Consider the following 21695-nt stretch of genomic DNA (forward strand, 5'->3'; position numbering starts at 1 on the left):
AATCATAATCAAAATGAAAAAATAATTTTTTTTTTCTTTTCTTCTATTTTTACGTTGGTTACTCAGGAAATGTAAGGGAAAGAAAGAAAAAACGAAAAATTTCCAACAAATGACAAAAAAAGTCGAAGAAAAAAAAAGATTTAAACTTGTTTTTAGAGGTCAAAAATTTTTTTTTCGAAAGAAAAGGAAGGGAAAAGTAAAAAAAAAATTATTTCTTCATGTAGATTATGATTACACGATTAAAGGAACAAAACTTGTTTCTTTTATTGTTTAGCAAAACTTTGATCGATCACCCCCAAAAAACCATTCGATAGATAAATTTGAAAATTTACAGGGTTATTGGGGGTACATTAAGCTAAAGAAGTCCCTGGCAACAATAGTCTTTTCATCGATATTTACAGAGTAGCGGTTGATTTACTAAAAAACCAAAAAAAGTGATTTTTTTTTGTACTCACTTCTAATGGATGTTAATAATAAAAAAATTTTATTTTTTAAAAATAATGGCACGGTCTTGTCGGTAATTTATTTAAAATTTTAATGCCGCCCTTAAATTTACTGTGCGATTATTGGTACTTTAAATATAGATGATCAAAGCCAAAAGGATCATTTTTTGTTTGAAAACTGATATCTCTGTGACAAAACATCTTACGAGGTTCAAAAAAAAAAACCGAATTGAAGCTGAATAAATTTTCTAAATGACCTATGATGACCTAAATTTTTCCACGGTCCGTAGGCTCTTCGGAAAAAAAAAAAAAATTTAGAAATTTGTTGTCTGTCGGTATTTCTCATGTTTGCACAATAACTGGAGTTTTTAAAAAATTTTGATAAAAATGCACCGAGACTAGAGATTTCAAGCTATAAAATGCTTTTTTTTCAAATCTCGATGAGATTATTTTTCACAAAGTTATAGCCTTCCAAAAATCACTAAAAAGTTTATAAAATTTTTCTGTTCCTTTAATTTTTTACATTAGTGTAGCTCGAAATTCATAGTTCCGGGGCATTTTCATTAAAACTTTTCTAGAGCTTCAGATATCGCACAAACACGAGAAATACCGCGAGACACAAATTTTCTAAATTTTTTCTTGCCTTTGAATGAATCCACGGGCTGCAAAAACATTTTTTCAACTAAACCAATGCATAGATCGTTTCGAAAATTTATTCAGCTTCAATTCGGCTTTTTTTAACCTCGTAGGACGATTTGTCGCAGAGATATCAACCTTCAAACAAAAGATGAAACTTTTGGATTTGATAATCGATGTTTTAGGTATCAATGATCGCACGGTAAATTTCAGGGCAACGTTAAAAACTTAAATAAATCCCTTACAAGACCCTCTCATTATTAAAAACAAAAAAAAAAATGTTTATTTTCAACATCCATTAGAGTAAGTAATTACATCACTTGATAGTTTGTACACGCAGTCACAAAAGAGTGGTGTGACACAATCTGCAAAATAATGTAACCATTATTATGCTGCATAGGAATATTTACTTGACATTTTTCTCCGTGTAACATTCTTTTCAAATTATTAACATTTCTTTTTTAAGTATAAAAGTGTTTTAATTTATGAAAAATTGCATATAATAAAATACTTAAAAATCATAATACTTTAAATTCTACTCTTTCGTATAGTAGAATTTTTATCTTCAAAAAAATTATTATCATCAATTTTTTTTTAATTTAGACAAAAAAATTAATAATACTAATAGGTATTTTTGACTAAAATAAGCAATTTTCATTTTCTGTAATATTATGATCATAAATTAATAAATTTCAGTTAAAAAAAAATCAATATTTTAGATTTTATGAACCATTAAAATGACCAAAGTACGATTTTTTAAAAATATTTGAGATTAAAACGTAAATAACTCAAAAGTGTTCAGGAATTTCGAAAACGAACAAAGATAATTTATAGGAAATAAAAAGATCTACAAAAAAGTTTCCATCATATTTTATGATAAGTCGTTTCGCTGAAAAAATCGAAAAATATACAAATTTACTATAAATTGAATTTTGACCTCGAATAATTTTTGAAAAAATAGATTAATCAAAAACTGATAAGAGACCTTTTTTGTAGAACATTCTATCTCCTACAAAACTATGTATTGGTCTTTTTAATAAATTGATCTGCTGATGAGTTTTAAAATTCCAAACTTAAAAAAAAATTTTTCCCATGTTATTTAAATAGAAAATGGAAAATTGCGCTGCGGCAGTTGTTAATATTAATATTAAGAGCTCAAACTTTGACAGGATTTTTTTTTTCGTCATCTCGAACTATATTTTGATATGATTTTTGAAAAAAAAAAAAAATAGTCGATGTTTTTGATACAGCTAAATATATATATATATATATATATATATATATATATATATATGTGTGAATAGTCTTTATGCAAATTCAATATATAGTAAATTGCATCTATGCAATCAGTTTCTGTGTGATAAGGGATGGCACTTTTTATTAGACTTCAAAAAGTAAAATAAAAAAAATCGTGATTGACTGAAGACTTATCCTTAACTTTTTTTGACTCTCTTTGTGAAGCGCTTACTTCTTTTTCTTTTAACATAAATAATACCTACAGAAAATCCAATTTTGTACTTTTCTCTGATAATTGTTTTTTAATTTCGTATAACAAAGTATTACTTTTAAAAATTATTATTTTTTAATTAAATGTTAAGAAACGTGTTTAGTCGCCGATCGTTTCTTTCCTTATATTTTATAGAGTTCGAAAATAGTCGTTAGAAAATTTATTATTGTCTTACATTTCAAAATTCAGCATAACAACCACATTTCTAATCTTCTGCATCGAATTTCTTTCACACGTTGATTTTTTTTAATTTAAATCAACTAATTAAATAAGACTTTTTTTCCAAAATCATTAAATTCAAAGGTATTTATTCTTCATTCAAAAGGTTTAAAGTATGAATCTATATACAGTCTTATCAAATAAGTCATAAATCATTATTTATTTATTTATTCATAGTTTATTATTCCTATTTTATTATTACTATTATGATAATTATTACTTTTTATTTTTATTCAATATAAGTATTTATTCATTTCATAGTCCGAACGTATATTTTTTCACGTCTTCAGTTTTTTTCATTTATTGTTACAAGTTGTTAAGTTTACTAGTAATCGATTAATTTAAATCAACATCAATGTTTTATTTATCGAATAATGTATGATAATTCATCGAACAAATCGTTGCTTGTTACCAATTCAATTATATTTACAAGTCGTTTGACCGGACGGTGGCAATGACATATTAATTAGCTAAAAAATATAACTAGTTATGTAATTCAAATTAATAAACATTTCCAAAAAATTATACCTCTCAGAGTTATAATTAAATGAATAAAAATACTTATGTATTTTTTTTTTTTTTTTTAATTTTTTACTTAACTATTTGTGATCATGATAATCTTCTAGAGCAATGACACGCAAAATTTTAAAAATGTATACATGTTCTTGCGACATTAACACTTTGTGTTAAAAAACTTTATAACAAGTTTTAATTCACATTGTCAGTGTAGTTGTTTTTAAAAATATTTATGCAAATAATTCTTCTCCCTAAAAAAAAAGAACATTAATAAATTTTTAGCTTAATAATTCTCATCTATAATGTATTAATATATTAAATTTAATATTAGTCTTAAATATTCTTCGCTACATGAAAAATAAATTTGATTAATTAATTTATAAAAAATAATGTATAAAAGTATTTTATAAAAGTATGTATGAAAGTGAATAAAGGTACAATAATAAAGAGAAAAAATTACAAAATAATGAAAAATAGGGTAAAGGGGGCAAAATACCCCCCCCCCCCCCCAATTTTTAACATGAAAAGTGTTGGGGGGGGGGGGTAAATGAGCTGCCTAGACTTCGAAAACTTACAAATATTTTTTAGCCAAACGGGTTCCTAAAATTTTTTTAACAGAAATGATTAAAAAATTATGATAAGGGGCAAATTTAGTCACGAGTTCAACAGCATTACTAACTATAATATTTTTCAAAAACAATTTATTCTATATAAATGAAAATAATTAAAATATTAGTAATCAAGTAAAGAAATTATTAGTTGTTACAACGAGTGAATAAAAACTTTGAATTAAGTTATTTTAGACTCTAAATTTTCATTATCAACTCTTTTTTATGCTAAATACATAGCAAAAAGTTTCAAAACATAAAACAAGCGAGAAACATAAATTAAGTTTTGTTGGGGACCTGTTTTAAAATTTTTGCGAGAAATTAATCTCTCTTTTTTTTTTTTTGATTTATGCTGAATTTCCAATGATATATATTTTTCACTTGATGTACAAAAATAAATATGATTCTTAAAAAGTTTATATTTTTCATCGTTTTTATGTCAAAATGAATTTATTTCTCAAAAATTTGTCACAAGGTTTAGGTAATAATATTGAAAATTAATAACCTTATAACTATTCTTTTGCTACATAACATTTTTTCTATTTTTTTATTTTCATGACTATATTTTTTACCTTTCGGAAAAATATTTCAATAAATATTTATACATAATTTTAAATAAAAATATTATTGAGTTTAATTTCTCAGCTTAGCAAAGACGCTGAGATCCATTAAACTTTTTGCGATCGTTAAGGGTTGAAGAAAATAAAATCATGTTTGTTTTTTTTTTATATTTCCGTATCACCAATTTCAGAATTTATCAAATAATTATTCAATAAATATCTTTCCTTTACGATAATTCTTTATATACTTATTAACCAACAAATAAAATTCTAAAAGTTTAGATAATGATTAATCACTAAAATCACTTACATTCAAAATTCTGTTCCATTTATAAACACAATTTTAACGTTTCGTTTATACTTGGTCCACGTCTCTGGAATTCGATTTATTTGAAATTTAGTATAATTAATTGATAATAAAATTGTAAATTATTTACATTGTTTTGTGTATATATATTTTTATATCAGGAATTATTTAGAAATGGATTTATACATGCATAAATAATGAACTGAAATTTTTTTGTATTAAAAAAAAAGTCACCGTACAATTTACAAATTATTGTTATTAATCATAATTAAAAAATCAAACATAATAATAGATTAAACAATAATAATAGTAATTGAAAAAATAAAAATGTTTATCCTCATCAATACATATTTTTAATTATGTGAATTTCATTTTAATTTCAGAGCTTAATTATCAAAAATCGCCTATTTTTACTGGAACTTTTATATTTATATTTATTATAACTGTATCGAAAAAATTGAATATTTCTTCCAAAATCATAATATAACAAATACTGCTTGAGATGATGAAAAAATACTGTTACAGTTTAAACTTTTAACATTTATATTAACAACTGCCTCATTGTAATTTTCAATTTCCCAATTAAATAACATAGAAAAATTTTTTTGCAAAGTTTAAAATTTTATCACTCATTAGCAAATCAGTGTATCGAGAAAATCAATAAATATTATTGTTGGAAATTGAACGCTCTACAAAAGAGGTCAAAGTTTAATTCAGCTCTGGTTGGAAAATTAATTTCAATAGGGTTTGATTTCCAAAAAATACATTATATTCCGATTGAAACCTATTGAATTCCATTCAAAATTTTAAATCGGAATGAATCGTTTTCAATTCGAAAACAATATTTTTATTTCGGTATTATTTATCGATTGGAACCGATTTAATCCCATTCCAAATTTTTAATCGGGATGAATTGGTTCCAATCGGAAAATAATATTTTCATTTTTATGCACTTTTTTCGATTGAAATCGATTGATTCCGATGAAACTCATTTTGATCCCAATCTGACTCAATCGGAATTCTTAACCAGCGATAATGAATTTTAGTCTTATTTGACTTTTCCGGCGAAACTATCTAACTTATTTCAAAATGCTAAGGAACTTTTTTGTAGATCATTTCATTTCCCACAACTTTTTTTTGACAAAATTTATTTTGTCACAAATTTTCACTCTTTATTTATTTACATTCAAACGAAAATATTGCCAAGAAATTGTATTCTGGCTGATTTTAATTAATTACTTTAAATGCAAGTTAGTAAAAAATTTCTGCAATTTTGTCATAGATAATTTATGGAATATAAAATGATTTTCAATAATGTTCTAATGGAATTTTGCAATAAGTGTGATGATTTCACCGGAAAAGACAAATAATACTAAAATTTACTATGAATTCAACTTCGACTTTGAATGACTATTGAAAAATTAAATTTATCGAAAAATAACAAAATACCGTTTTCTCGCCTCCGGGTGGAAAGCGTCAACTTTTGTCCCGCTGTGCAAAACAAAGTTGCCGCTTTCCGCCCCCGCCAACAAGAAAATAGCATACACTCCTCGGGAAGTAAATAAGAAAGATAAGTAAAGAAGATCGGCTTCGCCTCGGCCAACAATTACATGTGATCTGAGACATTCCTGACTTTACTTGCCAGGTGTGTAATATACTATTTTGTAAAACATTTAATATCCAACAAAAATATTTATTGATTTTTGCCATACACTGATTCGTTGATGAGTGATGAAATTTCAAACTTAAAAAGAAAAAATTTTCCATAATATTTGAAAGGGAAATCAAACTTTAACAGTATTTTTTGTTCGACATCTCAAACAATAATTTCCATATAAGTTTGGAAAGAAAGATTATTTTTTTACATAGTCATACGTATATGTGAATATCGAAATTGATCTATAAGACTGAACAGTCGATACATACGTTTGAAATATCATTATTATTATTTTTTTTTATTTACTACAATTTATATACATTTATTTATATTTATAAATCTTTGTTTTATATATATATATATATATATATATATATATATATATATATATATATATATATATATATATATATTGAAACGGGCACATGATTAATAAAACAACACAATACATGTTTTCTCTTTCTCACAAGTAAACTCTATCGACATTAATATAAAGAATTAAAAAAAAATGTTAGTTAAAAATCACTATTATTATTTTTTACAGTTTTTATTGTAATGATCTTTTATACGCAACGATAAATCTCATTTGGTGGATAAATAATTACATCATTATTTAATTATTCATTTATTTTCATTTTTGAAAAAACATAATAAACAAATTTCACAACTATTGACATTATTGATTTCTTTTTTTCAACAATAAAATATATCAGATTTCGTTATTGTTTATATTATCATTGATTTATGATTGTATTTATAATGTAGTAAAGTGGCTATATTAAATAATAATTTATCTTCAATAAATATTTACTTATAAATAATATTAAACCGAAAATAAAAGATTCGTGTAAATATAAAAAATGAAGTAATCAAAAGATTAACGTTTGACCGTATAAATTATTTATTTGGTTGATAAACTAAAAAGTAAATAATTAACTGATATCGGCAAAGTACCTAAATGTTTTAAAATTTCAATTATTTAGATGTAATCCGATGATTCTGTAATTACAAGAAGTTTTTGGAAATTGTCTCCCCTAATTCATGAAAACAACCGTCATAATTAATCCTAATTAACATTTTTTTTTTAATTTTAATATAATTATTATATCATATTTTACTACGTATATACATTGACCACTAATTAGTGAAAAAAAAGACTGTAAAATAAGCACGAATAATCATTTTAATTTTTGCTGTGTCTCTTTTTTTAATACTTTCAAAAAGTACATTAACGATAATAAAACAGCTTTTTAATTTAATAAAGGATTAATTAATAATAATAATAATAATAATAATAATAATAATAATAATAATAATAATAATAATAATAATAATAATAATAATAATAATAATAATAATTATCATAATAATAATAATTCGTAAATTTAATTCACTTTGAAATTGTTTTTTTCTCAATTAAGTGGATTGTCTACATTATTATTAATTCGCATTATATAATCCACATTTTTATAAAATATAATTATTTAAAAAAATAAATAACTTGAGACAGTGTGATTTTAAAGGAAATAAATAAAATATAACTTATTAACTATCGATTGGGCTGTCGATTGTCTATATTTATAGTTTTTGATTAATGATAAAATTCAGGGAGATTGCACAAACGTCGTTGATTCTGTTGATGACTATGATCATGATATTGATGATTAGACTGTGCCGTTTGACGATGATCATGATTATGATGATAATGATAACGTTGTTGTTGTTGTTGTTGTTGTTGTTGTTGTTGTTGTTGTTGTTGTTGTTGTTGTTGTTGTTGTTGTTGTTGTTGTTGTTGTTGTTGTTGTTGTTGTTGTTGTTGTTGTTGTTGTTGTTGTTGTTGTTGTTGTTGTTGTTGTTGTTGTTGTTGTTGTTGTTGTTGTTGTTGTTGTTGTTGTTGTTGTTGTTGTTGTTGTTGTTGTTGTTGTTGTTGTTGTTGTTGTTGTTGTTGTTGTTGTTGTTGTTGTTGTTGTTGCAAGGGTGATTGTGATTGTGGTTGCGTTTGTGATTGTTGTTGCTGATGAGGATAATAGATAGCGTCCCTCTGATGGGTCGCAGGTTGCTGTCACTCATGAGATTTACTATTTAAACTATGATAGTTCCCTCCTGCGGAAGCGACTAACGCCAATGGCAAAGGTGAACCGAGTGGTGTTGAATGTTGATGTCCAGACATTCCTGATGAATGTGTAGTAAGTGCTAAAGGACTTGCTGACATCGAACTAGCCAATGAAGCAAATACTGATGGTGCTGTGGATGTCATTGTTGGACTTCCGATAGCTGCTGCTGGTGGATTTATTCGTTTTTCTTTCTGTCGCCTATTAAATAAATTTTATATTTACATACGTATATATTATACTGTTAGTTTTTTTTTCTTCTCTACATGAAATGCATCTCAAAAGTTACTCTAATAAAATAAAGAATTTCTCTTGAAATATCAGCTCAATGTCTCAAAAATTGAGCTGGCGTACAGGGCGGGCCCCCTTTCCATTTGAAATACAAGTAAAAATTCTTGGTTACAATTTTAATAATTTGTGAATAATACTATGAAAAAAATTTTTTTTTATTTGTTAACCAACGAGAACATTAATTTTATCATTTTGTGATCAAAGCTCTCATAGAAAATTTAGTTATCTACAAAAATGATTTATAGGGTCATTTTTATACGGGGAAGGAGGGAGGGGGGTATAAACTCTCCATATCTTTTCCATGAATTTACCGATAAAGATGGTTATTACGGCAATCGAAAGATTTTGTTGGCCGTCAACTTTTCTGAAAATTTTAGATCGATCGATCGGGTATAGACTCTATGATATAGAAGAAATACGATTAAAAAAAATGCTTTTTTTTAGTTTTTTTGAAATTTTTCTGAAATGGCTTCATTGATCAATTTCAAAATCTAATCAACTCTAAAACATAATAATACGCGTCGATTGCCGCCTTTTCCATCTGAATCGGTTAATTAGTTCTAGAGATATCGTTTGAGAAAAAAATAGTGAAAATGATTTTTTTTTTTTTTTTTCAATTATTTTTAAAGTCTAATTTGATCAATTTCTACATCTAGTCAGCACTAAAACTCAATTAAACGCGTCGGTTGGCACATTGAACGTCAAAATCGGTTGATTAGTTCAAAAGATATTGATGTCAAAACGTTTAAAAATTAACATTTTATGTTGTTTCCTGGATAGCTAATAATATAATGTACTAAAATGTGTTTAAAATTATACCATCTCTTTGTCTTTATGGTCTTTCTCTATCACCACATTATTCAATGTCACTCGTTCTCTAATTTAAATTATATTATCAACAAAAAATAGAAATAACACCATTTTTAATAATTTTTGGGGATTTTATAAATTAACTCTCTGATCTGAGTCAAAACTGATTTAAATCTTTATTTTGATCACTTACATCGATATCTGCCTAAATACATTTATTTTACTGAACATAATCGAGAGTAAAAATTTGAAAATCTCTTGTTCATTAACGATTTCCGACTCTTAAATTTTCGAACTTAAGCATAACTTCTCTAGTAAAAATGAAACGATGCACTGGCTAGCGCCTCGCTAGTGTCGCTAGAATCAATGCTACTGCTAGATGACAACGAGGCGGCGCTCGTTTATTTTTACAAGGGTTGTTTAAGCTTGAAAAGCTCATAAAAAAATTTGCATCTACGATTATTTTCGAGTTCGGAAATATGCTCATATTAACATTTTCGAGCTCTTTTCGAGCTCAAAAATAGCAGAGTCAACCATTGGCCAGATTTTTTCTTTATCAATTTTGGACTTATAAAACAATAGAATTTTTTTTTAGAGAGTTTAATTTTCTAAGAGATCTTACGACCCAAAATTCGAAAAATTTTTTTTTCACAAATTACGACATTCACAAGTTTTTACATGTATTCCAAATAGGAGTGAAAACCACCCGGTGCGAAATCTCATTTTCGAGGTATTGAGCAGATTAATTTTCCGAGGACTTTTTTTGTTTTTTTTTTTTTTTTTTTTATTAAAGTAAGTTTTGAGATTCATTTCATCTAAAAAATTTATCTGACAGTCTAATATATACATGTATATACATTATATTTGTCATCGATAATAGTTAATTTTTAAAAAACAAATAGTAATAACCTGTTGCAAAACCACACTCTAACAACTTCTTTTTCCATCGCTAAATTATCAGCAAGAATTGTTATTTCTTCAGACGTTGGTTTAGGATTTTGTAAAAATGCTTTCTCTAAAGCAACTCGAACGCTTGTTTCAATAGACGTCCGCTTTTTTCGCCGTCTACCAATAGCTTCGGGTGTGGTCATTGGATTAGATAGTGAGTTTGGATTGTTTAAAGAGTTATCAGCATCCTCAAGCCATTTTTGTAATAATGGTTTTAATTTACACATATTTTTAAATGAGAGATTCAGTGCTTCAAACCTTCAACAGAAAAATGTATTTTTAAACTTATTTTCATGAACAAATAAACAATAAAAGGGTGTATCGATAGTTATTCTATAAGACACCACTGAATATGAAAATAAAAAATTTTTTTATTTTATTCTAATAATTGATATGTTTTTTATTTAGAAGTGTACAAATACAGTAGCATAAAATTTCATGATTTTTAATTTTTTTTTTTTTGTTATTTTTATTTCCTTGGGTCCCGGTACCCATCTCGGAAACCATAAGGACGTACGAAAATTCGTTATCTGATAAATGACGGATTTCTTATCTATAGGAGTAAAAAAAAAGAATACAAATTTATCCATTCTTAGTTTTTTTTCACGTCCTTATAGTTCTTAAGATTGGCACCAAGAACCATAGTGGTGTATAGAGAAAGTATTTAAATTTGTGTTTTATATATATATATATATATATATATATATATATATATATATATATATATATGTATATATATATATATATATATATATATACCTTGAAATAGTTGTTTGAGAAAAATCATTGCCGTAAAGTTTTCCCATGGCAAGACCCACATCGCCTTGGGTAAAACCAAGTTTTATACGTCTTTGTTTAAACGTCTTAGCAAATTGCTCTAGTTCTTCAAGATCTGTTGTTTCTTCAGGTGATGGTTCTAGTCTTGTTGTCGGTGGTTTAATTGCCGGTGGTGTACCAGGTGGTGGTGGAGATCTTTGTTGACTAACATTACGTCCTATAAGACTACCACCACCTTGTAATGCCTGTTGTTTTTGTAAGGCTTGAAGTTGTTGTGCTGCTTGTGCAACTGCCTGCTGTACCTAATCACAAATTAACAATTATTTATTAACAATAGTTAATAATAAAAATATCTGATAATTATTTTCTGTATGAAGTCATTCGCGTATTAAATTGATATGACATCGCATACTGTTTTACAAGGATTCTAGAAGATTCTTATTATTACTATCAATTATTATTTAGTCGTAGTTAAGACCGAGAGTCGACTTGACAGCACCTAAATGGACTGTGAATGTGAATGACGATCTGATGGGTAATAATTGCCCCTCTGCACCAGCCCCTGTAGGAGGTTGTCACTCATTCATATACAATTGGAGGATGTTTTGTATCAGGTGATAGTTTTGATATTATATAATGTATGCTATTGATATTACAATTATACGCGTGTCGGATAAATAAAGTATCGGCACGTGGACAGGTAAAAAATTTTATGAGAAATAATATGTGTATAACAGATAGCTTTATACCCTTTTCATATTCTCACTGTAGGTTTTATTTTGATTTATCTGAACGATTACTAAAAGTAACATACCCTTCTTGGAATTGGGTAGAGTTACAATGAGTGAAGTCGCGTGTTGGGGATTCCGTAGTGACGTTTTCACTTTATTTTCAGACATTATACATAATTGTTAGTAAAGATTAAAATTTGATTCAAAATTAAATTTTCTTCTAGTACTATTGAATTCGTTATTTTATCGGAACATTTTATTATTTATTTATATTTATTTAATTGTTGAAAATATATTTTTGTTTATTTTATACACCATATCTTTATTTTTTATCATTACATTGAACTACTTCTGATGTTTGATAAAGTATTGTGTCACTAAACATAAAATTCTTTTTAGATAACTAATGATTAGATACAGTTTATTTTTATAACCAGAATATTTGAATGAGTTATAAAAGTTCATTGTAAACAAATATTATTTCCATTTTTTCAGAAACTGATAAAATAATATGCTGATATTAATTATTGATATAGACAAAAAAAAGAAGTTATAAGGATGACTTAATGAGATATGTGGGAGAATTAAAATATGGTATACCCGAATGTTTTTTAAAATAACCTGTGGTAAAGATTATATATGATCAAATGTCGTTGTTATTTCGATCGCGTGTCAGAAATCACACAGGTTGTCTACGAACCCAGCTTAGAATAGGGATTTGTGCGTTGAGAAGGTCGTGTGTCGTTTTATAAAACCGAGGCAACAAAATTTATAAAAGGGTTCTTAAAAAAAAAAAAAAAACGTAATATTATATATATATATATGTACGTCTTTTGATCTTTGCCACGTGTGAGGTAATAAAAGATGTGGCAAGGTGATTCTCTACGTTGTATCAGCCACGCAGTGGCTTTCAATAGATACTAAAATCTATAAGGATCCTCATTTACAAAGAAACTATTTCCTTTTTGAAATTTTTTATTTTTTTTATTCATTTTATAATTGTTACTTCCCATTGAATTCCTTTACCGAGTGAACCCTATCATTTAAGAACCCTTATTTAAGTGCATCGAACGAAAAAAAAAAAAAAAAAAAAAAAACAAAGTAAAGCATAAAAAAATTTTTTTGTTGAATCTAAACATCGTGACAAACCATGACGTAGAATACGGAAGTATCTCAATGGTAATCAAAGTGAGTCGTCAGTAAATGATCGAGGGATCTTTTTAAACTAATCTAAAAATCTTTTTAAAAAAGTCTAGATCAGATACGCAGAGTCTTTGACGCACGAAAAATGTATATCCAGTGGGATCTCTTCATCAGCACTAATCTTCATAAGTGCATTGCAAAAAGAGAACAAAATGACCTTGTTGAAGCTTTCAGGAGTAAGATGAAAAAAACAAGGAGTGTATGTATGTATGTAACTAAAAAGTAACTAAAAAAGATCGGACAAACCTGATTTTGTAAGAAAAACTGCGCTTGTGCAGGAAGTTGACCAGTCGCTGGATTAGCTTGATGAAACATGGCAATCTGTTGTAGGTGCTGTTGTAGTGATTGTTGCTGCTGTTGTAGAGTCGATGCTAATGTTTGAATTTCTTGTGAACTTAATGTACCCAAAGAACCATGCATCAACAATTGTTGGCTAACTAACTGAGCTGCCAATGTTGCTGGTGAATTACCTGCACCAGCATGGCTTCCGGTTAATTGACTACTCACCCCGGAACTCGGTGATGATGCACTACCACTTGTACCACCGCTACTATTCCGTTGTGAAACATCCGTAACCTAATAAATAATAAATTTAAATTAATAATTTTTTTTTGAATAAGCAAATTCGTTAGTTCACTTGAAAATTAACAAAAAAAGTTTTAACCTTCTGAAAAAAATCTGTTTACTTATGAATTTAGTTATCAAATATTTAATCTTTTAAATTCTTTACTGTTAGTTTTATATGAAAATGAATAAAAAATTTTAAAATTTTATAAAATAGTACATTTTTGAACGAGGGTGCATTGAATTTTTATTTTTAACAGCTGATGTTTTAATGATTTTATTTTATTCTCTGTCTAAAAAACTAACCAATTCTTATTTATTTTAATTTACTTAATAATTAAATATTATTTTCTTTTATAAGACTCGATTTTATCAAAATTTCCCTGACTAACCAACACTTAGATAATTGTAAATGTATGCACACGCAATATCAATTATATAGATGTCAAGCAAAAAGATTCAAAGATTATAAATATCTGATATTTAAACTAAAAAGTTCTACAGTTTTTGTTTTTTAACTTCCCGCTGTGTGTGAGTGTGTGTGTGTGTGTGTGTGTGTGTGTGTGTGTGTGTGTGTGTGTGTGTGTGTGTGTGTGTGTGTGTGTGTGTGTGTGTGTGTGTGTGTGTGTGTGTGTGTGTGTGTGTGTGTGTGTGTGTGTGTGTGTGTGACCGCTCTATAACTTTTTAACTAATGAACCGATTTGGATGGTTGAGGCGGCAATCGAAAGAGTTTGTTGACCTTAGCCATCTCAATTGGATAATTCGTTCTAGAGTTATCGTGGGAAATAGAAATGGTGAAAAATGGTTTTTTGCGAATATATTTGAAACAACTGAACTAAACAATTCCAAAATCTGATCAGCTTTCAACTTTATTAAAACGGGTCGATTGCTACTTTAAACATGAAAATCAAATCATTTGTCAATGAAATATCGTGGGAGAAAGAAATGGTAAAATACTTTTTTTTTTTTAAACAACGGCATACAAAAGTATTTTCGAGCTCAAAGTGCTCGAAACTGTATTCCTGACAATATTTTCGAGCTCAAGGAGCTCGAAAGGAGCGGGAAGTTTTAGGGCTGGCCCGCAGGGTCAACCGATAAACCGATTTTTATTTAATAATTTTTTTTTTTTGTGGTGAGATTTTACTCAAAAAGATGAACCCTATCCCCATCTGTTTACTACCCATAATCAACTGGTTGTTGAGGTTCACGATCGCACCTGTGTATTAGCAAATTGGAAAGAATTTTTTGTTGTTTATTTTTTTTAAACAACTAACAGCATTTAATCGCAAATTCTGTTGTCATCCACGCACTTAAAATTTTAAGTTTGCCAAAGTAAATAAATGATTTTATAAATCTATTTAATTTATATAAATTAAACAAACCAGATTGAGTGCACCACGTTCAGAATCCATGGAATCATGGTCCAAAATAACTTCATGTCCATGACGGACATCACTTGCTATACTCCTGTCATCACCACTGAGATCGGGAGCGTCAACATCGCCATGCAAATCAGCATCTAAAATTGAAAAAAAAAAAAAAAATACATAATGTTTATACTGTATTAATAATTTTTTTTTTGTTTTTTCTACAATTGAATCAATAATTTTTTTAAAACAATTATTGGGTTTACTTTAATTTATGGATAAAAGTAATCGTACAATTATTATTATTTTGCGATCGGTATTTATTAAGATGATATCGGATTGGAGTAGTTGTAGGAGTACTGGTGGCATGTAGCCGCATATCCGCAAAAGTCATCCTCGGGTCTTCAATAAATACCATGTTTAAATCACTACACACCGACCCGTCACTGTTCACCTTCGTCACATGAACACTTTTTTCGAGTTATAGCACGACAAATTAAATTTATCATTAAAAAAAGAATAAAATAAAAATTATGAAAAATAAAAGTAAAACTAAGTTATTTATCAACATTTATAGTCTATCGTCAATTTGTAAATCACACAAATTTATATAAATATTCAATTTATTTAAATATTCATTCATTAACTTATTAATTATTCATAATAATTAAATATATATAATATACTCACACCGCAAGGGTTACGCGGGTAATATAAATACATAAAAAAAAAAAACAAAAAAAATAGTGATACCACTTGCGATTTCAATCCGCGTCGAGGGATCGACGGTGAGTGAATAACAAAGTAAAGCGATGTATATTCTAAACTAAAGAATCAGGCCCTAAGGGCAAACGATCCCCACTTATTAACCATAAGTCCTCTATTGGAGAATGTTGGAACGAACTCAGAGCTGATTGGCTTTGAGCAGAACCCTTTGGAGGATGAACTATTCCCCACTACTTAAAAACAACCCTTCGTGACATCAATCATCGTGTCTTGTGAAGACCTCCCTCGCCACCTCTTTCGATATTTTGTTAACTCTCTCTCGCTTAGTACTTTATTACTTCCATAAGGTTTGTTGCACTTTTTTTTGCTTCTATTACTCACTTTAATAAATATATATATATATATATATATATATATATATATATATATATATATATATATGACTACGTACTACCACTATGATATTTTTTATTTAAAATTGTAATATGAATCTCGTATAATCGTTTGAACGACCAATGGCGTCAAAAGTCCTTTAAACGCAATATCCAGTAACGGTTATTTATTAGTTTTTTTTTTCTGTTAAGTATTTGAATATAAATTCAGAAGACGGATTTTCGATATAAAAAATTATTTTATAATTTTTATTGTGAAAATTTTCATGGTGAAAAAATATGTAAATACGATATGAAAATTAAAAAAAAACGTATTTACACCTAAAAATATAAATGTTATATGTAATAAAATCGATATCTCATACGATTATGGAATCCCAATGGAGAGGTCACTTATACCACCGATAAAAAAAAAATTTTAATACGAAATTTTCTGCTTATAGAAAAAAAAGATTTATATATATAAATATATCTATACATATATACATATATATATATATATGTATATATATATATATATATAAATATATATATATATATATATATATATACAGAAGTATATAATAAAACGTTTATTCTGTATAGTCATGCTTAAATCTTCCCATCGAATGAAATCCTGTAAAAAAAAAATACGGAGAGTATAAAAATAAGACATAGGGAAATTTCTGTGTATTGAAAAGAGAAAGACGAATAATGATAGGAATAGGGAATACAAAAAAATGAAAAGACCCCCGAAGACGGTATTTTTTAAAGTAACGTGCGTTTTCATTCTTCATGATTTTCTCTCTTTTTCATGGGGAATTATAACTTTTGATACATACATTTTTTTTTCTTCAATACCTGACACAGATTCCCTTGAAAAACGTAAAAAAACCCAAGACAAGCAGGTAGCCACTATAAAAAAAGAAAAACGTAATAGAAAATCAAGATTGGTGGAATTGCTATAAAATTTTATTTAGTTTATCAACTGCAATCCGAGTACATACAATGTATTGATAAAGCATTCTTTTTTAAGCTCGTTCCCTCGTACAATTTTACTTTCAATGTAAAACGGACACACGGAGAAGTTATTCTTGTTTGAAATGCTATAGTGTCATAGTAAAACTGGACCATACTGGCCATCTGACAGAAATTGAAATTAACACATCCCTAAATTACGATGACCATAATCATTTTTGCATGTGTTTATTTCAATTACTGTAGTTGGCCCGTATAGCCCGGCTTTACAATGGCACCATAGCATTTCAAACGAGAATAATTTATTCGGGCAGGTACACATTGCTTTCCCTTTTTTATACGAAATTTGTATCGTTCAAGGTAACGTAGGGTACGTCATAATTTTTTATTTCTTTTTACTTTTTTTAACACAAAATTTCATCTCATCGTGAGAAGATTCCGTGGGACTAAAGCGGAACAATTTAAAAAAAAATTTTTTTTTTTTTTCATTATTTTGGGGTGATTTTGGAAGGTTTTAACATTGCGACGTTGATACAACGTTTTTTCTCTACCCTTTTGGGAAAAAATACGCAGTGATTTAGATAAATACGTGTAAAGATTTTTTTTTGAAAGTATATAAGTGTAACTACAACTTCTTTGATATTTCCAGGTGTAACAACGTTTTTTTATAACCTATTACCGATAACGTAAGGTTAATATGTAACCGTTATTTTCTTTTATTCTTCGTTCATATATATATATATATATATATATATATATATATATGTATGTAAATACATATATATACGTAAATAACTCACATGGCCATACCTTTACATCCATCTACCTTTCCTTCTTTTTTAGTTCTTTCTACTTCTTTTCCACACAGCAGAGTTAATTCGCGATTTTACCTGACTAACATAGTGCGATAAAAAAAAAGTAATAAACATCAATTCAAACTTTAAAATTGCAACGATTCCTTCACGCCAAGTATCATGACGCCATTATCGAATCCTTCAAGATCGAGAATGTTGTACCCGGTAACTGTCATAGGTGCTTTCTAACTTTCGTTTGCCACATGATGCACCATTTATTATTTTTTTTCTTACTATTTGAGTAAACTAACCACATATACAAACTTACGTAAAAAAATTGGTCTGCCAATTGACCCTGTGGGCCAGCCCCAAAACTTCCCGCTGTTTTCGAGCTCTTCGAGCTCGAAAATACTTTTGTATGCCTTTGTTTTTAAAAAATAACGTTTTTTACCATTTTTTCTCCAACGATATCTCTCAAACGAATTCATTGATTGCAATGATTGAGGTTACAATCGACGCGTTTTATTGAGTTCTATAGCTGATTAAAATTTAAAATTGAGTTATGAAGTCGATTTTGAGAAATTTCAAAGAAACTAAAAAAAATTTTTTTTTAATTCTTTCGTTAACGGTTTCTCTTGAACGATTCAACTGATTTTGATGGTTGAGGTGGCATTCGACGCGGCTTATAAAGTTTTAGAGCTGATTAGATTTGGAAATTAATCCATCGAGCAAATCAAAAGTTATTAAAAAAAACAGTTTAGAAAAAATTTTATTTTTGAAATATCTTCGAACGCACCGTACTGATTAAGTTCAAATTTTCAGTGCTTATAGTATTTGATAAGCCGCGTCTAATGACACCTCGACGATCAAAATCGATTCATACGTTCAAAAATAACAGAATATTTACATACGTACGTACAGACGTACATACATACATATATACATACACTCGGATATAATCTTGAATTTAGTCAGAATAGCTTCTTAGAACTTCAAAACGTCGACATTCGTTGGAATTTCGATTTTCACAAATCGGGGTGAAAACAATGACTTCCCGACATTTTTGAAAATCATCGATTTTCTTAGCTGGAAGTTAAAAAAAAAGAAATAAAGGAACTAACGCAAGAACGCTACGAAATATAATACAATGAAATCCAGGATTACCCATTTCGGTGAAATCAATTCATAATAAACGTATTTTCTAACATCGTACTTATCTCCAAAATTTCAATGTTTAATTTAATATAGAAATTAATATAAATTTAAAACCAAAAAAAGTTTAAATTATTATTTTTTTTTACACTAAGATGTAAGCCAAGTTGTATAGAATATTAAATTTGAAGCTTATGATAACGTTTGTACCAGTGACATGGTAACCAGAATGCTGACCTGACTATCCATCACCCCCGCATGTACCTATTATACACAAAAACCGTGATCTATTCGTTCTTTACAATTTTGTCTCGTGTTAGGACCATGGGTCATACAAGAAGCAGCTGCTATTTCTTGCATCTTTCTCATACACTCAGACACTAAACTCTACACAACATTTCATACATCATGAAACACCAAACTTTTGTTCAGACCTGACCTTATGCAATAACATAATTCAGTCTAGGGACATCGTCTAGTCACACATATGTATTTTTGTCAGGTGATAAAAAATGGTTTCTGTACAACCTGAAATTTGCTAATAATTTTTGTAATTACTTTTTAGAGGTGTGCAAATAGTATCGGAATAAAATATTACTATATACATTTCAAAATGCGAATAAAACAATTCGAATTATTTGTACATTTTCAAATTCGAATTGGTTTTAAGTTTTTGAATTTCGAATATTTAAGTATTAACGCACGTGAGATAAAATATAAATAAGAATTTACGAAAAATTTGGAAAATCCAAAAGTGCACGACTCGTAATCCTCATTTATCATGAAATATTAAAATTAAAACATGAAAAACAATAATAAAGAAATGGCGAAAAGTACGAGTAAATTTAAAATATATACAATTTTCTTTCATTAAAATTTGTTGTTTTTTTTTTTTAATTATATTAGTATTTATTTTATAATTATAAGAAAACTTAATTAAAATATCTCGATTAAAAACAAAAAAAAAATGCATGTAAATAAATAACAAAATAAAAAAAAAAGAATTGAATTGAAAAAATTCAGACTTACCAATTAGCAATAATACAAAAAAAAACAGCTGTACTAGGACGGTTATTCGCAAGCGCCTCTGGTGGAATAAATGTACGTATAATGTATAGATATATCACCATCCATGTTAATTTTACATAGATATCTATAGATATAGTTATAGAGCCTTTTTTATTCTTTTATTAATTGTAATTAAACGACACTGAGCTACCGAGCTATTTGCAATGGGTAACCTACAAATCTTTCAAAGAATTTGAAAAAAAAAGAAAATTTGATTTAATTACTGGATTTTTTCGCAAGTTATCGTGTCTACGGGTTTCATACTTGACGGACAGGAAATTTTTTTTCAATATTTTAATGTTTTTTCCGTTCTTATTGAACTAAATAAATTTTTGAAAAGTATGAGATTAATCTCCATTAAATTATTTTCAAAATAGTATGCAACATATCTTCATTCCGTTAATTAACAAAGGTATAGTAATTGAAATAGTTGCCGAAGTGAGGCGAACAAAATTTTTCGATCGTAAAGCACTCTCTGATGCTTCGCATCATGAGTCGTGCAATAATTCAAATTTTTCGAATAATTTTGTAATTTACGAATAATTGGAATACTTATCGGAAGTTCGGTTTATTTCACAGAAAACATCTCCTATGTATTGAATTGTCTTGAAACAGTTTTCAAAGCAAAAAAAAAAATCGGTCTGTCGGTTGACCCTGCGGGCCAGCCCCAAAACTTCCCGCTGTTTTCGACCTCAAAGAGCTCGAAAACATTAGTGTAGATATATTTTCGAGCTCGAAAATGCTATCACATGCAATTGTTTTTTTATGATCTTTTCAAGCTCTAACAAGTTACCTGTTATGCTGAAGTTTGAAAATTTAAGAATCGAAAATCATCAATGAAGCGGTTTTTAAAATTTAGTTCCTGATTTTGGTCAGTAAAATAAGTGTATTGAGGCAGAAATCAATGTCGGGGATCAAAATCAAGATTTAAATAAATTTTGACTCATGTAAGAAACAATAAAATACGAAATATCCGATAAAAATATTAAAAACTACGTTTTATCGATTTTTTTGTTGATAATATGATTTAAACTAAAAACCAACTTCGATGACATTATATGATCGAAAGAAACCATAAAAAAGATGAGATGGTATGATATCAGACACATTTTAGTACGTTATATTCTGATTTATCCGGAAAAAATAACATAAAATGTTATGTTTTTAACTTTTCAACGCCGATATCTTTTGAACTAATCAATCGATTTTGATAGTTAACGTGGCAATCGGCGCGTTTTATTGAGTTCTAGAGCTGATTAAAATTGGAAATCGATCGCGTCAATCGTTTTGAAAATATTTAGAAAAAACCGTTTTTCACCATTTCTTTCTCCCGCGATAACTCTCGAACGAA

At 27.9% G+C, this 21695-nt stretch overlaps 1 protein-coding gene across 1 annotated transcript in view; it reads right to left on the minus strand.

Moving 5' to 3' along the window:
• Nucleotides 1-8365: 8365 nt before the first annotated feature.
• The window catches only part of LOC103571314 (POU domain, class 2, transcription factor 1), a 341977-nt gene continuing 328647 nt past the window's right edge, over nucleotides 8366-21695 (minus strand). The window contains exons 5-9 of the mRNA XM_014440142.2: nucleotides 15271-15407; nucleotides 13571-13900; nucleotides 11373-11692; nucleotides 10575-10871; nucleotides 8366-8765 (exon numbers count right to left, since the gene is read on the minus strand). Coding sequence (XP_014295628.1) covers nucleotides 8516-8765; nucleotides 10575-10871; nucleotides 11373-11692; nucleotides 13571-13900; nucleotides 15271-15407 — 1334 coding nt within the window. The 3' untranslated portion in view covers nucleotides 8366-8515. The remainder of the gene's footprint in view (nucleotides 8766-10574; nucleotides 10872-11372; nucleotides 11693-13570; nucleotides 13901-15270; nucleotides 15408-21695) is intronic.

The sequence above is a fragment of the Microplitis demolitor genome, chromosome 3, assembly GCF_026212275.2.
Source record: "Microplitis demolitor isolate Queensland-Clemson2020A chromosome 3, iyMicDemo2.1a, whole genome shotgun sequence".
Taxonomy (NCBI): Eukaryota; Metazoa; Arthropoda; class Insecta; order Hymenoptera; family Braconidae; genus Microplitis; species Microplitis demolitor.